Source organism: Coenobita brevimanus, chromosome 26 (assembly GCF_032717465.1).
Source record: "Coenobita brevimanus isolate Jiangsu-jjx chromosome 26, ASM3271746v2, whole genome shotgun sequence".
Taxonomy (NCBI): Eukaryota; Metazoa; Arthropoda; class Malacostraca; order Decapoda; family Coenobitidae; genus Coenobita; species Coenobita brevimanus.
Window position 1 is genome coordinate 7,204,952 of NC_136979.1, and position 23,623 is coordinate 7,228,574.

The 23,623-nt window shown below is 40.4% G+C and overlaps 1 protein-coding gene across 3 annotated transcripts in view; it reads right to left on the reverse strand.

The window, feature by feature from the left end:
• Positions 1-23,623, reverse strand: part of Surf6 (Surfeit locus protein 6) — a 76,646-nt gene that overhangs the window by 31,253 nt on the left and 21,770 nt on the right. For all 3 annotated transcript variants that reach the window (XM_080268031.1, XM_080268030.1, XM_080268033.1), the window contains exons 4-5: positions 19,423-19,485; positions 6,111-6,164 (exon numbers count right to left, since the gene is read on the reverse strand). In XM_080268031.1, the coding sequence (XP_080124157.1) occupies positions 6,111-6,164; positions 19,423-19,485 (117 nt within the window). The remainder of the gene's footprint in view (positions 1-6,110; positions 6,165-19,422; positions 19,486-23,623) is intronic.

Sequence of the window (23,623 nt, forward strand, 5' to 3'; positions counted from 1 at the left end):
ACCCAAACAATGTACTGTACAGTAATGCATTTGGTATGTCACTCTTCACTATAATGATCAGTGAAAACTCATACCCAGTTTCTGCCTAACGATCACAAAAATTGCTTATACAGTTTCAGCCTAATGATCACAAAAAATTTTATATACAATTTTGCAATGGTGTGTACAATGATCCCATGTGGACACACTGCCACCCAATCATGCTAACAGTCATACACTTGAGCCAAGACGGTCGCCCCATTTTTACATGTGCAGAACCTTCTGAGGCCTCTGTATACACGTCCTCCTTCCTGCCACTTCTTGAAGTACCCGTGTTGCTCATCCACTCACTCATGTATCCTACTGCTGTGATCATCTCCCTTCCATTCCGTTTTACATAAGGGGGCGTCCACACGTGTGCTCAAACATATGTTGGCAACACAGCTGGCAACATGTTCGGGAACATGCTTGCAGCAGTATTTGGAAAGATGTATGCAAACATGTTTCAGTGCAGTTTCGAACACTGGCAGCAGAGGTGATGGGATAAGTGTGTCCATATGAGGCAGCTGAGACTTCATCATGATGTTGCCAACATGATCTGGACGCTGCTGCTCCCAACATGTTTGCAGAATGTTCATTACTGTGTTGCTTACATGTTGCCAACACTTGTTTGAGCACATATGTGCCCTTTGTCTTGCATGTGCAAGGCCATCAAAACACTATTGCAATCACAAAATAACAGAAAAAGCGCACAATAAATGTAGAGACATTTTTAGCGCGTGAAATGCTGAAACTTGAGACATGGAAAACGTGTCAAGTAAGAGTGCTAACCTCAGTGGAAAGTGTGGTGCTACTGAGGGCACCAAGGGCAGGCCAAAAAGTACCATAAGGATGGGCATGGGGTTAATAGGATTGCAGATGCCTTTAAGCTGCCCCAGTTCAAGGTCCACAAAAAAAAAAAAAAAAAAACTCATAGCTGCCTCACCACATCAATTCTCCCACTGCCTAATCGCATAGCTCCCCACCTCCCACACTGTTTTATTCTCCCTCAACCTCACCTCTTTGCTCTCCCCATCATTCATCATCTCCTCCTGACGACCTGGAGTGATCGTTCAGGTCCTCCAGCTGTCCCCCTGTCTCGGAGTGGGGAGTGGGGGACAACTTGGATTGGCCTACGACATACCTCAGGTGGGTGGCAGAAAACATTTTCTGAGATTTTTGGGTTATGTGGCCCTTGAACCCAATACATTCCCAATGGACCCATGTTAAATTAACTCATTTATGATCAACTGGTATGCAATTGATTCTTACTTGACGTAACTTAAATAAACATCTGGTTGTTATTGTATTGGTTATTACAGGTGTTTTTACATGTAGGTGGGTATTATTATTGATCACAACAGTCTGTTATACAAAATTCATATACTTCAACTGTTCCCCACCCATATCAGGAATTGAATTTGTACTTGTTAAGACACAGGGTGGGATGAGAGAGAGAGAGAGAGAGAGAGAGAGAGAGAGAGACCTACTGATTTACCCACAACCTCCATGGGAAGCTAATTATGGATTTTATGAGTAAGTTATTTTCACTTCCCTACCACCTTTTCCCTTACAGTGAGAGAGAGATACAAGACTAGATTCTGCCAATATTACTGTAGTTTACTGGAGTTTATTAACAGGGCCAGTATTACCAGAATTAGCCTATAGAACTGGAACTGGACCAGACTAGGTTTTCAGTTTAAAGATTAACAAGGTCACCAGACCCAATCATATTTTCACTATGACTGCCCTGCTATTTTAAATCTTTTTCATAAGCAATATCACACAAACAGAACAGGTATGATTAGGGTAGTGAAAACACTTAACCCCCAAGGCGTAGCGAAGGAGGGGTGCAGAGGAGGCGGCCGCCCTTCCCCTGAGGGTCTTGAAATCGTATAGGGCTAAAAAAAATAATAAATCTTTACAAATAAATAAATAAATCACTTGAGAGAGAGACAGACAGACAGACAGAGAGAGAGAGAATCATGGTGAGTCAGTGTCATACAGACATAATTTTGGATCAGTTCTCAGAGAAAAGCAAGAAGATTGAACCTATCTACCTATATATTGCCAAATGCCTCAACCCGTTTGGGGTGGCCACAAACAAATCACCTCCAAGTCACCCTGTCCCCCGCCATTTCACTGCCCTGCTCCCAACTCACACACCCCTCTCTCATATACCTCTCCACCCCATCCCTCCATCTCATCCTCGGCCTCCCCCTCCCTCTTCCCCCCTCCACCTCAATCACATACACTCTCTTCGTCAGTCTTTCACCCTCCATCCTCTCCACATGGCCAAACCACCTCAGTGTGTTCCTCATAACGCTTCCTATCACATCCACATCCACACCACAACGCTCCTTTATATCCTCATTCGTCAGCCTGTCTCTCCATGTGACTCCACAGGCTCCTCTTAAATAACTCATTTCCACTGCTCTCATTCTTGACTTGTGTCCTTCCAACAACGTCCAAGCTTCACTTCCATACATTAGAGTTGGTATCACAATACTGTCATGTAGTAACTTTTTCACTTCCATGCTCACTTCCCTGTTTCTTATCACTGCTTTCAAAGAACCAGCAACCTTTCTTCCCTGCTGTACCCTTTCAAGCACTTCACCCTCCAAACCTCCATCCTTACTCATCACTCTACCCAAGTACTTAAATGTACTCACATTTTCCAATTCCTCCTCCTATGAATATACAGTACTATAATGGCATGCAAAATTGCTGACAGCATATATACAGTATGTCTCCAGAATTTTTTTTTTTTTTTTTTTCACTTTAGCTGATATAGCAGTTATAGATTACCAGTATGAATGAAACTAAATTTATTTGTCTGAGTTCGACAATGTCTTATGTTTTTGTTAATCGGTGTTTCCTTCCAATTTAATTAATCATAACTATGTTTTCTTGAGGAATATCTGTTCAAAGTATGAAAACCATCAGTGCTAGAGTGCTAGAGCTTTTATTGCCTGTGATCAGAGTAGAAATCAGGTGTGTATGTATATACTGTATATAGCAACTCCTTGTTATATAATGTCTCATTATACGATATTTCGCTTATACGATGTCAACATTTTAGTACCCTACGCTCGCTGTCCGATGGGAACGATTCGCTACAACGATGGATCGTCCATGGCTCAGTGAACAGCAAACGCAGCGCAAACATCCAAAACAGTCGGCGCTGGACAACACACACTCGTCCACTAGTCCAGCCTCATCAGCCAGCCCTGCCCAGCCAGCCAGCCAGTTCTGACAGTGATGAGTAAGGGCTGTGAGGCCCTTACTGTCCCTTAGCCTTGGAGTCAGGACCATTAGCCGTCAAGTCAATTCGCCATCAGGACGATTCCCCGTCATTTACATACATATCAGTTTATTCAGCAAGTACACTAGTTTTTGATTTATAAGAGTTATAAATGTGATGGTGGTTTATTGTTTTTATAATAAATGTAAAGTATGGCATCAAATAATGGGTATTAACTGAAAAAAATATAAATATACTGAAACACGAATCAGGCGATTTACGATCTTTCCTTCATCGTTTAACATAAAGCTACCTACCAGACATTGGCATTTCTATAAATGCCTAATGACCTTAAGTGAACGACATACTTTGGAATCATACAAATAATCTTCATATTACGTCTATACAAACATTTCGGGACAATTCGCCATCAGGGCTTTTCGCTGTCAGGATGATTCCCCATCGTTTATTTACATATCAGTTTGTTTAGCAAGTACACTACAGTAGTTATTGAATACTTGTACCTCTTCAAAGTCGTTTTAATACATACCCAGGATGTTTTAGTACCAATGAAAATTAATGAAGACAGCTATGGGTGATGCTACAATATAATTCAAAGTCAACTACAGCAAGGTAGAAACAAGTTAATTATTGTCTAAAAGTGCAATTTATAAATGATATCCCAAGCCTACGCTATTGAATGAACATAGACTTCGATAGATCCCCCTGAAAATTAGTTATCAGAGTATCAATTAATTAATAATAAGTACTGTATATTTATAGAATGACGGGGAATTGTCCTGACGGGGAACTGTCCATATTCTGACGGTGAATTGACTTCACGGCGAATTCACTCAGAACCACATCAACAACCCTACTTGCTTCAGTAAAGGTACGAACTACTGTATACCAAAGTTTTCATGTTTTTCCTCTTTATTCATTATTAACGCGTTACTTTAAATGTTTAAACATACGGATATTTCATGTATTTGAGTGCTAAGGTGTGTGTATGAGGGAGTTAAGGCAGGTCTGGGAAAGTATCCCCATTGACTCCATGTTATAATGGGCTCACTATACGATGGGGTTTTCAGGAACGGTACCCCATCGTATAACGAGGGGTTACTGTATATACACTATATATATATATATATATATAGTTTAACCAAATGGGTAGACTTCCAATGCAGAGCACATTTATTATTAAGACTGATGTATGGATTATGGAAGTGGTTCTTAATTATGTGATACTTGAGTCTTGAGATACCAAGAGATCTGTGAAATATTTAAAATCATATTGCTTTCCTTTAGAATACAATAATACGTTTTTGTTACCACTTTTGTCAGATTAACTTTGACATTTCCAAGATCCAACTAACTTAGCTAAGATTATTATGCTCTCAAAAGCGAGGACAATGCACGTGAGATTCCCAAATGCATAATTGTTCTTTTATTCCATAAGGATAACTAAAAAAGCTTCTTTTGTCAGCCACAATCATTTTCTTGCTCTATTTTTCGCCATTTTCACTATAATGAGTTATCATCTGAATACTGCAATACATATTTTCATAGGCCTCAGAAAACCCCTAAAAGTACTTAATTTTCAAAAAATTTCCTGGGGGGGCTCAGCATCCCCCGTAAACCCCCCAGCTGTAGAGGCTCGTTTCGCTCGCCTCCCACCACCTTCTCAAGAATCTAGACATCTTTCTGCAACCCACCCTTGTGAACTTTCTGGCTACGCTCCTGCTTAACCCTGTAAATCTATGATAATTGGTCTTTTTCTACAACCAGATGATTCTATTTAGCTTAGAAAAGCCCTCAAGCAGTAAAGGATTAAATGAACGCAATATTTAACTTCCCCAATTTTAAAAGTCTCTCTAAGCTGAATAAACTCATCTGGGGATAGCAAGAATTAAAACAGATATCATATTCAAGAGGTTAAGTGCAGCAGATGAAAGGGAAGATGTGGTAAGCAAAGCTGACAGCATATCATACATAAAAGGTGACAATGCATGGTGTGGAATCTAGGCTAGCAAAATAATACACAACTAAATGATACTGATGACTGAAGTTTACCAGATTTACATGGTAAGGTCAGTTTCTCTTTGTTATCTTGATGGTCTTGGACCGCACTAGGTCTTCCCTCAAGATGTGTATGCAATTTGTGGATGTTGTTACCCATGAAACAAAGTCAACACTTTTGAAGGTATGAAATGACAGGTAAGACAGAGATATATTTGGTTAAAACAGAGCATTAGGAATTCTGCTGGTACTTGGATAAGATTAAGATAAAATTAATTACCCTCTGCATTTAAAAAACAAAAATTATGCAAGGCATTATGCCCAAATGAGCTTACAATACCCAAACTATATATTAGGTTATATTAACAACTACCTCACTGTATACACAACTTTTTAATACCTCATCACAGGTCAGCCCCATAAAAGCCCAATTATTGTATGCTAGGTGGTGGGTGGGGGGGTCAGCATAAGAAACTCTTGATTTTATTCTGGCCAACAACTGACTACTGTTAAAGCACACATCCACAGATCACAGGCACCAGACAGTATCTCACTTACCATCATACTACCCTGGATATCTTTTTAGTTTACATGGATTTTGTAACACCACTGTGCTGCATGGTGTAAAACATACCAAAATACAAAAACAGTGATCACTCTACTAAACTAAATACCAAACAAGACTGATACAAATGACAGTAAGTTGTCCACATTTCCACAACATTACTCAATCTTACAGTGCCAACATTCACAAATGTCAGATCCCTAAAACTCTCAACTAGATATAACTTTGAATCTTGGTATTCAATGCCAACACATTGCCACTTACTTTGTAAGGTTTCCAAATCTTTCCTAAGCTTGGCTTGTAGTTCCTCCAGTTCACCTGAGGATGAAGAGACATTATTTCAAAATCAGAATTAGCAACTGCTTTCCAGCCAGGACTTGACAATTGCCTAAATGCATATATGAGAAATTTGTAATAATGTACACTCATGGTCCCCCTAACAAGGGTTGAAAGGAAGTCAGTCAGGGCTTCCACTGAAAAATGACTTGTTGTCGGCAGTATGATGCCTTTTCACACTGCCCAAGCAACAATGTCATTGTTAAACAAACATTCAAGTACAGCACTGAACTACTGCCTTAACACTTGACAGTAAGTTTTGGTTAGGTGTGAATCTCCAACTATGACTTCCCTCCAGCCAAGGATAGTAACAGAGAGTGAGCAGAAACCATAACTCATAACTGTAAATACTTGTTCCATCTCAAATAACCAACTCCAACTCATTAGTCATGGGTTTTAAGTGTACACTCAGCCACTATAAACACCTTTTAAAGAACAGTGTAAAAAAGGAGTTCTAATGTAAGATGGAGTGAATATATTAAGACACACATGAGATTATCATCACCACCATCATCCCAAACTCTGTCCCATTTATGGATGAGAGAGGTATGGTCCAGAAAACAATGAGAGAAACAACGACAGAGGGAGAACTATTCACAGCATTTCCAATGAAATGGGCCAAGTACTAATTCACTCACCACTAAACCCTGGGAATCCTGCTCCTACCTCACGGGCATAACCACCTGCACTTGTTTTAAGTACAGCTACCACAAATTGACTTAGGACCTCCCCCCCACATGGTATTAAAAAAACACAGAAATCATAGTATATCATAATGTTTGTTCATGAAATGCCATTCATTAATATGAAATCATGTTTCCCTTGTTTTTCAGGACCAGTTGGAAGGGTTTTGGCATGGAATAACTTAGATCTCTAAAGTAATCTAAGGACATTTCTTTGCATCAAACATTTGTCAATTCAGTCTTGAGGTTGTCCAAACTGGGTATCTTCTTCTCTACCATGATTTGCTTCATCTTTGCCCAGCAGTTTTCTGTCGGATTCAGATCCAGATTGTTGCCAGGCCAGGCGAGGACCTCAATCTGATTATCCTGAAGCCATTTTGTCACCTTTCTTGACTTGTGACATGGAGGTGAATTGTGCATGAATAAGTCACACCCATGAATAGCAAAAAAGTATAACAAATGATCTTTCAGAACTTGAATGTACCAGCCACCATTCATGACCAAGTTCTTAGGAAGTAGATGCCTCCCCTTCCCATTTCACCTGAGAAACACTCCCATTGATTGTGGGTACTTAATAGTCGGCACAGTGTAAGCAGGGTCATATCAACTACGGGAGGCAAGGCAACGAACCTTGGCAGAATGCACCTGGAACACTTGAAATGTGCTTTCATCGGAAAACATAACTTTTCTCCACTCATCTGATTTCCAGTAAGCATACTTCTTGGCAAACTGAATGCGCTGCTTCTCCATGCGGTCAGTGATAAGCAGTTTCTTTGCTGCAGTGTGGCTTGACAAACCCAGCTCCTTCTGCAAGTGGTGTCGGATAGTTTGAATTGAGACGTCTTGTAACAGCTGGGGATGCATTCTCTTCAATTCTGTTGCTGTCAGTTGAGGATTCTTGATTAATTCCTTCTTCAGAAGTGTATCTGTACCTCTAGAAGTCGTCCTCTTCTTTCCACCGCCATGCTTGTGCTCTGGTATGATATCAGGTGGCAGGCCGCACGCTGCAGCAAGAATCCTCATGAAGATCGACGTTGTGCGTCCAGTACGTTCACAAATCGTGTTGATAGGGACATTATCCTGCCTTCATGCACTGATATGGACCCTCTCACCCCTTGAGCAGTACTTTCTAGGCATGACAACTTTACTCTAGGAAAATAACAGAGCAAACAGTAATGCATACGAAAAAAGAGGGAGGTGCAAGCTTGGAGCGACGGGACCATAAACTCCCACTCTTGCTTCTGGGCAAGCACTGACGTGCTGAGTGTTTCACCACCTCCCGCGAACACCAGAGGAGTTGCCAGTTACTTCTTAACCAAAAAATTCACTTGGTAGAGGTGGAAACAAAGCACTCTCCCATAGCAATTATGTGCGTAAGTTCTAAGTTAATTTGCGGTGGGTGTATATTTACAGACTCCCATGTCACATCTGAATACTTACCCCTTACTGAGACATTTCTCTGGTGCAAGGAGATCAAGGATAGGCATTCATGCTGCATGCTGATGCAGTAGCCCTGCTGCTACTGCTTGCCAAATTTGATCTTTAAATGCCTGGCGATCTAGTGAGTGAAGATACTTCAACCATTTGTGGCCCATAAGGATCTACTTACAAAGGGTAGTTCATATTGTATTACTTACACAGGCTCCAACATGCCTGCACGCGTCGGCCTTGGTCACCTAATGGATGATCTCGGTAACTATCTCCATGCCATAAGCTAGGGTCTATTACTCACGGAATGCCACTTGAGGGAAAATGGCTGGTAACGCCTTAAATGTCTGGACTGAGTTGCCTTACCCAGGGCCCCTAAGCTCTTGGTGAGGCACTATGGATTAGATGATGGATTACTTGAGGCCCTCTGTGATGGAAGGTATGAATATGCCATTATCAGAAAATGCAAACAAACTTGGGCACTCTTCAAATAAGAAAAACTTAGTCATTTTTATTGATATTCCCTTCATTTTTCTTTACATAAAGCATTTGCTGTGTACTTTCTAAATAACTAAAGTAGTTGTCACAATCACAGACTTCATCACAGCTTTGTAAATACAAACGCATTATTACCCCCCTTTGTTTGCTGCAACCTTTACCATTCCATGAATGCATTTTTGGACCTTACATGATAGATTTCATCAGAAGTAAACACACTATGCTTGTAGGTGTGGTGATAGTTGATGAATGCATTGGCTGCATGGTCTGATGGATATTGGTACCTTACATTACAGAACTTTGCCAGAACATCGGGGCAGCATGGTCAAGTGGGATATCCGGACCTACCATTGTTAAACTTTACTCCATGGCTTTGGAATGGGGAAAAGACTTTCACAAATAGGAAAAGATTCTCAAGTCAGTGCAGCTAAAAGAAGACAGGTTGGAATTACATTTGCTGCAATAAAGTGCATTTCAGAAAATGTGGTTTGCTGGTTCTTTCTATTGTACAGGGCCTCACTTAAAGAAGTGCTTCACACTCCCTGCTAGATATGCATCAATCTGCTATCAAGTATATATATATATATATATATATATATATATATATATATATATATATATAAAGTTAAACTGTAGTTATATGCTCCTCTGTAGATAATTTATCCAAACAACTCAATCTCCAGTCAGTTTCCTTGCTACATTAATTTTCACATCCCCATTTCTTAAAACTCCTACACCATATCCATCCACTCTCTTCTTGTTTGCCACACCTCCTCCCAACTCCACATCCATTAAGTAGTAGTTGGATAGTTACCATCAACCCTTGAATGTGCTACTATGAGTGATATGTTACAAAGTTACAGAGTTGATAACTATCCACATAATTAGCATTTTCATGAAAGAAATATTCAGCTACTAGTAAATGAAGTCCAAGCTGAGACTCCAACTACTTAACACCATATTACCCATTTTAAATTACTTTTTTCCCCAACAGTTTCCAGCAATGGCTGGGAAGTAACTGGGTCATATCAACATCCAATCTCTCCTTGCCATCTAAGCACATACTCTTCTATGCAAATTCCTATTATCAATATAATTCCTTACCCCGTATCTTTCACAAATCTATCTATCTATCTGTCTATTGCCAGACGCCTCAATCCCGTTTGGGGTGGCCACAAACAAATCGCCTCCACGTCGTCCTGTCCCCCGCCATTTCACTGCCCTGCTCCCAACTCACATCCCCCTCTCTCATATACCTCTCCACCCCATCCCTCCATCTCATCACATTATCAAATATATCATCCCACCACTCAATGCCGTTCTATACGTGTTACTCAACAATACTGCTTCCATAAATGGCAAACAGAAAAATTTGATACTTATGATAATATCTCAAAAATAAATGTAAACTACCCTGAAAATTGGACTCTATAATGAAAAGCAGTGTAAAAATTAGTAATGACAGTGAAAGGGTGTGAAATGGATATGGGATGGGAGTGGATGGCAACCATCAAATGGAAGCGGAATATGGAGATGGAATGAGTATCTTGAAAGGCTTATGAAGAGGAATGACGAGAAAACGGCTAGGTACACAAATCTGGTCTTGGTGGTGCACAATGAAGAAATGTGGTGCCAGAGCATAAGAATAATTCCGTGCAATGGATGAAGAATGAGAAAGCAGTCAGAGGTAATGAGAAATAGACTGAGATACAGTAATCAAATGTAAGGGAAAGTCCATCCATCCAACTGTCTGTCTTACAGTGTATCTGTGTATCTATGCATCTATCTATCTGTCTATTTGTTTTTTCATTGTGAGAGTGTCAGGTTTGGCTGACGTGCCATCAGTGTCACAGTAGTGGAAGGGGCGAGAGGGACCAGTTGGAGCTGCCAGCCCCACGGTTTTCACACCCAGTTCGGCTAGGGGCCGTATTACACCTACATTACTGATGTCAGGATTTCCTGACTTTGAGACAGCTCCCTGTTTGTAAATCTATTTATTTAAGTGGCAGGTGGGGACGCTCACCATCCACTCACTCGATGTAGTGCTGCTCTCAGGTGACTGCCCTTTCCTCTCCTCCTTCCCTCTTTCCTTCCTTCCTCCTTTCTTTCCTCTTCCTTCTGTCTATGGGTTACTCAACACTAAGTAACAAGCCAAATGGTTTCCTGTACACAAGGAAACCATTTACTATGCTGGATGGTAACCATATAACTAAACTATGACACCTGGTGGTTAAGTGGGTAATTAAGGTGCTCCAACCAGATTGCACCTGTGTAGGTTTATATCCAAGGGGTGGCTGGGGTTTATTGCTCACATAATGCCACTCAGGGATGTATGAGGCTGGTCACTCTCACCTTAAATGTCAGGACCATCTTGCTTTGCCCCAGGCTCCTACGCTCCTCATGGGGCAACACAAAATTAGATGATGTTTGTATTGTATGTATGTATGGTACGTATGAGAGTGTGGGATGAAATGTTTGTTGTAAACATGGCAGAAAGTGTGGATGAATGGAGCCATACCAGTGGAGTGGAAAATGGCAGAGCCTATGCCGGTGCACAAAAGTAAAGGTGTTCAAGGCGAGTGCAAAAATTTATCACGATGCACGTCAGCCGAATGCTGCTGGAAAGTATACAGAATACTGTGTGGTCCTTTATACTGTCTTCCAAGTGGGACTCAACCTCTCCATTATGGATAGTTACAACCAGGAAACTTTTCCACAATGGCTTAGGAGATGCACAAGAAAGATGTGGGGTACCACTAGGAGAGTTGGTGTCTGTCTGCACATGATAGTAGTCTGTAATTTCTCCCCCCCACAATATGACCTGCCTAGTTTATTTACTTCCATCCAGGCACTGATGAGGAGCCTTCACATGATGGCACTGTCTGTGCACCCTGGATGGAACTAGGCACATCCATCCAAGGGCCAATCTTTGTATTTCCCTGCACCTCACTACAGGGAAGGACCCTCTGGTCCAATCCTGGCGAGGTGGTCTGCCACAAAGGGGCACCAGTTCCCCACACAGCGTAGGTACTGTACTGTATCTATAGGAAGGTCCCTGTGGTCAATGGAGCTGCTTGGCCAGACAAATTGGTTAAGCAACAACTTCCAAATCTCTATTTCAGTTCTAAGTACAAAAAGACTGGGGCAAAAGGAGGCCCTGTGTAAAGGTCCCGTGAACAGACAAGAACTCATACTCTGGACCCCTCGCTTAAGGTACGCATACTTCGGTTACATCACTGCCACCCCAGGAAAGGTATAAAGAATAATAATTCAAGAGAAGAAGAGAAACGTACCAGAATGTCAGGTGAGTAAAACTGGGTGTTTTAGAAGTGATAGGAAGTGTATATTCTATCTATCTATTGCAAGACACGTTAATCCTGTAAGGGGTGGCCACAAACAAATCGCCTCCATGTTGCCCTGTCTCCCGCCATTTCATTGCCCTGCTCCCAGCTCACACCCTCCTCTCTCATACACCTCTCCACTCTATCCCTCCATCTCAACTTTGGCCTCTCCCTCTCTCTCCCCCCTCTCCACCTCACTCACATACACTCTCCTTGTCAGTCTCTCACTCTCCACCCTCTCCACATGGCCAAACCACCTCAGTGTGTTTCTCCAAACGTTTCCTATCACATCCACACCACAACACTCCTTCACTTCCTCATTTGTCTGTCTGTCTCTCCATGTGACTCCACATGCTCCTCTCAAATAACTCATTTCCACTGCTCTCACTCTGTCCCTCCAGCAAGGTCCAAGCTTGACTTCCATACGTTAGAGTTGGTTTCACAATACTGTCATGTAGTAACTTTTTCACTTCCATGCTCACTTCCCTTGTTCTTATCACTGCTTTCAAGGAACCAGCAACCTTTCTTCCCTGCTGTGCCCTTTCAAGTACTTCACCCTCTAAACTTCCATCCTTACTCATCACACTACCCGTGTACTTAAACGTACTCACATTTTCCATTTCCTCCTCATCCAACCTCACTGTACATTCGCTGACTTCACTTCTCTCGAAGACCATCACTTTACTCTTCCCTATATTCACCTTTAGATTCAGTTTCTTACACACTCTCCCAAACTCATCCACCAAGCCTTGCAGCTCCCCTTTGTCTTCACTTAAGAACACAGTATCACCTGCAAACAACAGTACAGGTAGTTTCCAAACACATCCCTCTCTCACCAGGGCCACTCGAACATCCACTGCCCTACCTTGTATCTCTTTTATAACCCCATCCACATACAGACTTAACAACCATGGAGACATGACACAGCCTTGTTTCAATCCAACCTTCAAACAGAAAAATTCACTCAGTTCACTATCCACACGCACTGCAGCCGTAGCACCCTCATACATACTCTTCATGGCATTCAGCAACTTCCCATTTACCCCATTTATTTTTAATACTTTCCACAATCCTTGTCTATCCACCCTGTCATATGCTTTCTCCAAATCCATGAAGGCTGCATACAACTTCTTTCCCTTCTCGAGAAACTTTTCCACTAAATATCTAAGAGTGAATATCTAATCTACACAACCTCTTAACTTCCTAAAACCTCCCTGTTCTCCAACTAATTCTTCTGTTATTTCCCTAACTCTGTCAATAAGTATCCTACCATATACTTTTCCTATTACAAAAAGAAGACAAATGCCCCTATGATTACCACACACTTCTTTTTCCCCTTTTCCTTTGTACAGGGGAATAATTACACGTGACTTCCAATCCTCCGGGACTCTAGCTTCCTCCCAGGCCAATCTGCACATCTTCCACATCCATTCTACTACTCTCTCCCCCCCATGCTTCAGCATTTCACCACACACTTCATCAATTCCTGAGGCTTTCCCCATTTTAACTTTGTTCATTGCTTCCACAACTTCCATCCTACTGATTTCTTCCTGTCTTCTCCCTCCTTCTCCCAGCCATTCCCCAGCCACTTATGCTTGCATTACTTTCATTCTCTATGTTCGACAATTCCTTAAAGTGTTCTCTTCATCTGCTCATTTTTTCTCCCTTTTCCAGTAGCAATCTACCATTTTTATCTTTCACTCCCCAACTAACTTCTTTGGCACCCTGTCTAACTCTCTTTACCTCTTTCCCGAATATTTTCTTACATTCCCTCCACTTTACACTCAAATTCCTTCCAAATTCCTTATTCACTCTCTTCTTACTCTCTCTCTCTTACTAATCTTTTCAACTCCCTCTTCCTCTCTTCATATAACTCTTTCTTCCGTCTCTCAACTTCTTCGACGCACCTGTTTCTCATCCTTTACAGCCCAGGTCTCACTACCATACAGCATCACACTCCTAACACATGCTGCATACAAAGACCTCTTAGAACGTAGGAAGAGTCCTCTCAATGTTAGGAGAGGCAACAGCTTCCTGAAGTTCTTCCAACCACTTCTCACCCTAGCCACAGAGCTAGCTCCAACCCCACCTCCAGCACACAACATGTCTCCCAAATAACAGAACTCTTCCACACACTCAAGAGATTCACCAGCAAGTTCAATCCTTTCACGCCTGACAATCTCCACCTGCTCTCCCCGACACGCCGTACACATAAAATCAGCATTATCTCGCAGTCTACCTCTGATACCACTACATCTCTTATGCACCCATTTATCACAAACACTGCACAAGATAGAATTACTTCCCACACCCTCGTGGCAAATTGCACATGGCCACTCTCCCTCGTCTTTGACAGTACCGCCACCAACTCTAGATATCATCACTTTTGTTTTATCTGCATTTACCCTTAAGCCCTTTTGCCCCATACCATCTCTCCACTTCCTAAACCTTTCCTCCGCCTCCCTTTCATTCTCTGCAATCAACACCAAATCATCAGCATACAACATCTCCCACGGGAGTCCATTTCTAAAGTCATGTGAGAGGGCTTCCAGTACCATGATAAACAACATGGGTCTCAAAACTGACCCCCGATGCACACCAACATTCATGGAAAACTCATCACTCAAATCTCCATTCACTCTTACCTGGGTGTGAGCACCCACATACATAGCCATAACCACCCTAACCAGCTACTCCTCCAAGCCAAGCTTTCTCATTGCCCACTTCACCACCTCTCTAGGGACTCTGTCAAAGGCCTTTTCCAAATCAACAAAAACAAAATACAGATCCCCTCTCCTACCAATATATTTTTCCTGAAGCTGTCAAACAATGAATATGGCATCAGTGGTCCCCTTACCTGGCATAAACCCAAACTGCATTTCATCAATATTCACTCTTTCTCTAATCATACTTTCTAAAACTCTCTCCATTACCTTCATTGTCTGATCAAAAAGCTTTATACCTCTATAATTTCCTCTTTCCAGGGCATCACCCATCCCTTTATACACATTTACAATTACACTCTTCAGCCAATCATCTAGGACAACACACTCATAAATAATTATATTTATCAGGTCAGTGACTAACCTCACCTCTATATCTCCTCAGGCCTTCAACATTTCCGCGGTCAACCCAGACACACCTGCTGCCTTCCCCACCTTCATCCTGCCTATTGCCTCACTCACAGTAGCAGCATCAATCAATGGCCAAGGGCCAGACACTGGATCTGCTGGCTCCAAACCTTCCCTGTCCCAGTCAAACTCCTCATTCAACAACCGGCTGTAATGCTCTCTCCATGCATCTTTAATATCCTCACTGTTCACCACTATCCTTCCTTCATCATTCTTCACACACTGCTCACCTATAATATCCCGATTATCCCTCTTCATCTGATTTGCCACCTTAAATATCATATTTTTCCTTTCCCCTCCTCCACTTCCCATTTACATTTTGCCTTTTTTCCATCCTCTTGTAACTTTTCCACCCTCCTTGTAATAACTACTTCCTCTTACCCTTCCACTGTTCTATTTCTCCACTTCATTTGGACTTTGATTCTGACAACCACAAAGTTGTGGTCCGAAAGTCCACTCCCCCAACCTCTATGTACTCTTGCATCCATTACACACCTTCTCATCCTTTCATCCACACACACATAATCAATCATTGCCTTCTGCTCATTCAGTTCACCACCCACCCTTCTCATCACTTGCTACGTATACCTATGGATCATTTTGTCTGAAGAGGGTATTAGCTATCATCAACTCCCTCCCGGCACAAAATGTGTAAAATAATAATTTAAAGTAAGACAGATAAGTTACTGGATACAGCACGTCTGGACTGTAATATATTTAGAGCATTTACAGAACTTGAAAAAGCTTATGTCTATCCAAAAATAAAAATATTATACGAATTTTACATATATATGGTGCAGATGCTTAACTGTGGAATACTTTGGAATGTTCTGTTAATGATAATTTCAAGTAAGACAGATAAGTTAGAGGATAAAGCACGTTTGGACTGTAATATATTGAGAGCATTTATAGCACTTGAAAAAACTTATGTCTATCCAAACATAAAATGACTACTGGAGTTTTACAAATATATGGTACAGATGCTTAACTGTGGAATACTTTGGAATGTTCTGATGGTTGTGAAGAATTTGTATGAGTACCATACGTGGATGTTTAATCCATGGATTGCGAGCCACAGCTCAAGCTGGGCAGCATCATGTTGCAAGCCAGAGCTCAGGCTGTGCTGGCCGTGCGTCACCGTAAACAACTTAACCACTATGCAAATTTACGCATGGCGCTAGGCAAAGACGGAGAGAGACAGATTTTTTTTTCTTTTCACCAGACCATGTCCTGGATGTTTATCTTCAAGTTTATTTAAAAAAAAAAAAAAAAAAAAAATCACTTTTTCACTTACTCCCGTATGTATACTTATGCATGGCCCTACGCAAAGACGGAGAATAAGAGATGATGCCCTGGATGTTTATCTTTAAAAAAAAAAAAAAACTTTGTTTTTTTTTGCATACCAATCCACGGGTTATGGGAAGGAGACTGCAGTGACGTTCATATTCATTCGATCTAGCTGCTTTTCTTATATGTGGTGTGGGGTTATTTAAATGACGAAACCTATAAGTTTCATTCAATTTGGTTCATTCGTTTTCTCAGAAAAAAATTAAACAGGTAAAAAAAATACGTAAACAATGTAACTGTAAAGGAATAATTGGGTCACTAAATTTCACCTGATTTCACTGAAAATTGTTCCTCTTATTAACCAAACCACAGCTATAATTTCCTTTTTTCTGTCTGTTAATAGCTAGTTTCACTGCTGGGGAAAAAAAATCGTACCGGTAAGATCATTTTTTTTTTAACCCAAACTTTGACGTTAAAAAATGTAATGCACAGTCAAAAAAATAAAGGAGAAAAATTTTCTCCTGCCATTTCTTTATGTTGACATATCTTCACATTTATGATGCTTCAAACAGAAATGTCATGATTATGGCTAATAAGTGTGATACCTTTAGTTTTCAGATATCAGCCGTTTTCTATGAAAGCGCAATATTATTGAAATTAGATGCACAGAAATAAATACTGAATAGCGATGATATGATAATCTACTAGTTATGATCAGGGTTGGTTTTGAATGTCAAAACCAATCCTAATTAGCACCTGGTCCCCATCTGTAATGACCTAATTACAGAATATTATCACACGCCCATGGGGTTTCAGAAGGCATCACCATCCTCTTTGTAGCCATGTGTTGGATCCAAGAATTTTGATGTCAGAACTACATTCCCAGCATGTGTCTATGACATGAACTCTTGCAGCTGTGATTTTGTCAGGATGTTGCGTTCTTCGTCCTCTGGTGGCACATCAACATTCCCAGTAAATAGCCAAGTTCATAACTTTAGTTTTGTCTGCTCAGGTGCAGCAACTTCTAAGTTGGTGACGCTGCAGTAGCTGATGTCAACGTAGAATGTGCAGATGAGGTTGATAGCTGTGGTGGTGAAGAAAGTCAGTGAAATGATGGTGGTGATGATGTCGAACGACAAGGTGGTACTGGTAGTGTGGCGAGTTGTGTTGTGTCACTCACACTACTCCCATCTTGCTGTGCTCTTCTCAGTCTCTGACATTCCAGGAGACTTCTCATAGTCTCTCATTGTTTTTTAATATTCTTAGAAGGTCATCCCATCTTGTATGAACTTCAATATGACAGTAGAAGTCTCTAAAGACTGGGAAAGGGTTAAGCACCTGTAGTGTTCTTCCTCTCTGTGTGACAGTTGGGCCCTGGCTGCATTCTTCCCTCCCCCACCTACCCTCAACCCTCTACACATCCCGTGAGTTGCTATTTGTAGAAGAATGCATAATTTTATATATATATATATATATATATATATATATATATATATATATATATATATATATACACATAAAACTTCAGACCTCCTTTCCCTCCCCAGGGCAGGATGAGAAGTAGCAACAATCCAGACAGTCTAAGTTTGCCCAAGTCAATGGGCCATGCTTCCTCTGAGTGCAGAAACCGCAAGAAACTTAAATGAACGTGTGTGTGTGAGATTTTAGTGTGCCATGAAAATGGAAAGTCATGAGTAAGAGCAATGGAAAAAGGATTATTTACCAAATGTGTGTGAAATGCAAACACTGGACAGGGTAAGATAGTGTGATTCATTCAAGATGTGGCCTAAAGAAGTCGGCTGACAATATGGGTGAAAACTAATAAGATGGTATAGTCATATACTGTGAAAAGATGTTTATACAATGGCAAAAAGGAGTATGAGTAAGTCAGAAGATGGGAAAAGGCATGGTAGGCCACGTGGAAGGTGGATGGATATGGCAAATTAATGTAAGAAAGCAAGATATGGAAGCTGATGAAGCCAGAGAACCAACAGGTGATCATGCTAGTTATATATTAATGAGACAACTCAGGACAATTATTTGGTACCCCCATTTAACTCAACAGTTGACAGAATGACAATCTGGCTTTAAGTTGTAAATGAACCTATACAAAAAAAAAAAAAAGTGCATATGGCCAAGCCTATGAGGTAAATCCCTGACTCAAAGGGCTTGAATGGTGAGTAAATGAATACAAGGCCCAGATCTCTGGGTACACTGTTGATACTTCTTCCTGTATTGAACTTTTTCTTTCCTTGCCTTCTGGAATATACCTCACCTTACCCTTAGGAGAGGAAATGAGGTCAAAATTATATGATGATGAGTTAATACTCTACAATGACACTATCCTCAAGATATTTATGTATTGCATCTAAAAAAAAAAAAAAAAAAAAAAAAAAAAAAAAATAGAGAGAGAATTAATACTGTACAATGGCACTATCCTCAAGCTATTTGTGTACTGCATGTATTTAAAAAATACATATATATATATATACACAGAGGGTTTTTACCAATGAGATGGAATCATAATGCTGAAAGTCAGAACAATGAGTGAGAGTGGTCTAATCCACTGTCCACTCTGCTAATAGTTTCCTACTTTTATACTTTCTCTCTCCTATTTCTTAATTTTACACATGCCATTCTTTTTAGTGTGAATGGTGATGATGATGGTGATGGTGATGGTAATGATGATGATGATGATGATGATGATGATGATGATGATGGTGATGATGATGATGATGGTGATGATGGTGATGATGATGATGATGATGATGGTGATGGTGATGATGATGATGACTGATGATGATGATGATGATAATATTATCCCAATTCCTCAACACAGACATTTCCAAACTCCAAACAATGTTATACTCACTGGTGGATTTCTTAGCTGTAAGTCTTGGCGTTGTTTTAATGTCACCAGTCCTTGTCACAAACTCTGTAAATATAAATAAAATTTACAATTCTGCATCACCAATCCCCTGCTAAAACTTTCCAAAAGTACAATACAGTACAGTATGGTGGGTTCACCCACAACGTGCTCTTCTTAACACCGTTTGTGTTTAGCATACACACACACTTATTGGGTTGAAAATGTTTTCATAACACAAACAGAATGTACATAATGTGTGAAGCATGCCCCTAAATGATCAAATGACATTTCTGGCCATTACATGTACCCCACCTTCCCATAGTGTATGGCATGTGATTATTCAAAAGCCCATTGCACACTTCCCTCATCCCTCACACCCAACCTGATTTATTATGGGTCATGTAAAGTACAGTAAGTGTACTTATACATAAGTATTCATCATGCTTCCTTTTGCATGTTCACTGCTTTTAAGGCCAATTTTGGAAATGTTAGTGTAGGTTTATGGGGGACACTAACCCTTAAATGTTGGGGTACGCCATATGGCGTCGTTTAGAGCGTGTCGGGATACACCATATGGTGCTGTTTAGAGCATGTCAGGATACGCCATATGGCATACTGAATTTACTTTCACTGTTTTGAATTTGAATGACAGTCTTGTGTCTCTAGGGTACATATATAAATAGCAAAACATTTTTAAAGCATGCAAGATGTGTCTGAGCGACTGAAAAGCCATACCCTTCCCTCCCTGCTCACACAAACACTGCCTCACAACCATCCACTCAGCCTGATTTGACCACCTCTGTTCACACCGCCACTGCAGCCACACTATATGTCCAATGAAGCTCATTCAGGTCTCACCTGAAAGTTGAAGGTTAGTAGTTTGTAATGGTATTTTCATTTCTTCTCTACTTTTAATAGTTACTAAATTACCTATTATCAAAATTAGACAAAAAACAGCAAATATGCCCACATGACATGGGAGGCATTCAGACTAGGGCCAACATCAAAGGGTTGAGGGTGACGCTGGGGAAAGACGCAAACCAAATTCCTTTTTTCCAATTGGCTCTGTCTTCAGTAAACACCATTTTCCATCTTCTTCAGTATGCTGCCGATTAAAATACAGCATTATAGGCAAGCCCAGTGTATTACTAAATTCATAAATTTACATCTACAGTCAACACATGCAAGCAGGCTTTCTCAGTAAGTTATATACAGTTTTAAAGTGTGTGGTTTCATGGTATGTAACTAACATGTGCGTAAAGTTTATTGTGTGAGACTTGTACTTTTTATTCTTGTTTTAATTTTATTCTTACTATGTGGTAGCACAGCCTTTGACGTTACAATACCAGGATGAAGTACCGTAATGAAACATGCAAAATAATTTCTACTCCAATCATCACCCAAATTATGGTAAGTTACAGCTGGGCAACACACAAACCCAATTTCTTCTCACCCCCCACCCCACTCCTGCCTTATAAGTGCAACTGCAGACATAGATGTCAATCCACTGCATTACAGAAAATACTGGGTAGCATGCAACGACTTCAAAGTCCAGTGATAATCTTCAGAGGCCAACAAACTTTTCAGATTATTAACCCCTACACCGCGGGCTTGTTTACCAATGACTTGCATGTGCCGCGGGGTTATTTGGGCTCCGACAGACTCTCAAAAAATATTTGCCAAAAATCAGTTATTAGTCCTAGAATAATAAAATTACATATGCTTATGGCACATACCTTCAGCTTTCTCCTGGAATGATTGTTGAGCCTTCGTCGGTTACCATAGGACTTGTGGAGACCTCTGAAGTAGGGTAACGAAGTCTCCACTTTACACTTCCCGACAACCCGTAATATGATTACCACAGCCAGATACAAACACTATAAACACTATTCTACAATTTTCAAGTAGTTTGGGATCCATACTCAAAAAGAAAAACACTGTGAAAGCAATGGAAATTACGAGCGCGTCTGATCGTCGCACTGGCACTAGTTCGCTCTTGGTAGTCTGTCATTTATTATTCATAAAACCCCTCACACTTTATATTTCTATTACAATATAACACTTATATATATCTACAGTCTTTATCCATAAGTTTCCTACAGTAGTATTAGTTTATTGTCACTGTAGGGATTCAATTTCTTTCAGTAAAATACGTAGCATTCACTTTCTCGTCCTGTATACTGGCATTGAGAGTGAATGTCACTTTCATCTTCACTCTCATAACTCATAGCATTCAGACATGCTAGAGTGAAACTTTCACTTTCATTACTCCTAGAGTATATACTCGTATTCTTATAATACTACTCATTTACATTTCTATTTACGTTCTCTATTTTATTTACGTTATTTACATTTCTATTTTATTTACACTGTGTTGTGCACTGTCACTTGAAATAACTTATAAAACTATTTTCCATTGTTCACGTATATTTACATTCATTACTTTCACTTGCTGTTTACACATTATTTACAATTCCACTTGCACTGTTTTACTCAATAGAAAGATCGTAGTCACTCTTTTATCAATTGTCAGCCCTTTACCTCTTTCCACACGAGGTTTAGTAGGGGGTAAAGGTCACAGGGCCATTTGCATGGGGGTGAAAAAAGGCCTTGAAGTCAGCAAGAAGAAACATACGTACTCTCACTTCGGAAGATGAGAGTGAACTGATAACGGAGGACCAGCGTGGAGGCCTGCTAGGGGTTATTCAGAGTTACCAATATTACTTCTTGAAACAGCTAAGTCTAGCACTGATATGATTGGCAGGAAATCTAGACAATACATTATAAATTTGGTAGTTCCAGGTGAATGTAAATATCACTTAGGCTTCTCCCTTCCCTCCTTACATGTATATTTATTATGAAAATAGATTAGAGGCCTACTTAGGAGATATATATTCAGAGCTACCAATGTTAAATCTTGAAACAGCTTTGTGTAGCACTGATATGATTGGCAGGAAATCTAGACAATACATTATAAATTAGGTAGTTCCAGGTGAATGTAAATATCACTTAGGCTTCTCCCTTCCCTCCTTACATGTATCTTTATTACGAAAATAGATTATACGGCATATTTCAAGGGGAAAAAAACAGCGAAAATTAGCGAACGAGTCCACGTGAGGTGTTGTCAGGTGATAATTAGCCAATTCCAGGTGTATGGCACTCTCACTTACCTTATTTCTTTCTTGTATATATTATTTGGTATAAGAATAGGACATAGGGCTTATTTCAATGGATGAAATCAGTGAAAAATTCCAGGGAAGATTTACTTAGCGTAGCACGGCCGGGCAGGCGAGAGGATAGGGTAATGGAGGGGGGGTAGGGAGGGGAGTCAAGAACGGGGAGAAATGGCTAAATTGTCAACAATGGATGGGAGTACAGATGAGATTAGGAGTGCTGACTAGTGTTGGACATTGGCAGTACTGATAGATGATACAAGCCCCCACTTGGAAGCCCGGGTGAATTCAAAATAACACAGAATCACAAAAGCGACGCCCTGCGGTATGATCCCTTGCTCCCAAGCGTCACGAAAGTGACGCCCCGCGGTTAAGGGGTTAAGCAAGAGTTTCATGTGTCTATTTAAACAAAACAAAACAAAAATGATAGCATTATCTGCAACTTGGGTGGTACCAAAATGACTGCAGCTTGCCAAATGCTCCGCCCACCACTTTAATCCCTCACCCCAAAGACATAATTTTAGTTTATTCCTGCTATCTACAGATGATTATATTCAACTTAAGATATAATGTACTTTTCAAACTGGAGAGGTTACATATGGTATTCATTAACCCCTTCAGTATGAGAAGCATTTCCTAAACTGAGCAAGATCATCTGCAGACACTAATAATAAAGTAAAATATACTTCACTGGATTCAAGTGGTTAACACAAAATGGACAGCTTGTGTTAGCTTACTTACATTATCATCAGTTTACACACACACACACACACAGGGTACTATACGTCTATGAATCCATGGAATGATTATTGTTTCTATGGCTGACAGCCATCGGAATGTGCCTTGTGCATTATGGAGATTATTCTCTCAAGCATGCAAGTATAGAGTCCATTCTCTTATCCTGTGACTAATGAAAGAAGAAAAAAAAAAAATGGTTTAATAACTTTTTTTTATATAACAGAACAGAGGAAGGAAAAACAAATGAATAAAAAAAAAAAAAAAAAAATCCATGCACCAGATTACTGGTGTCC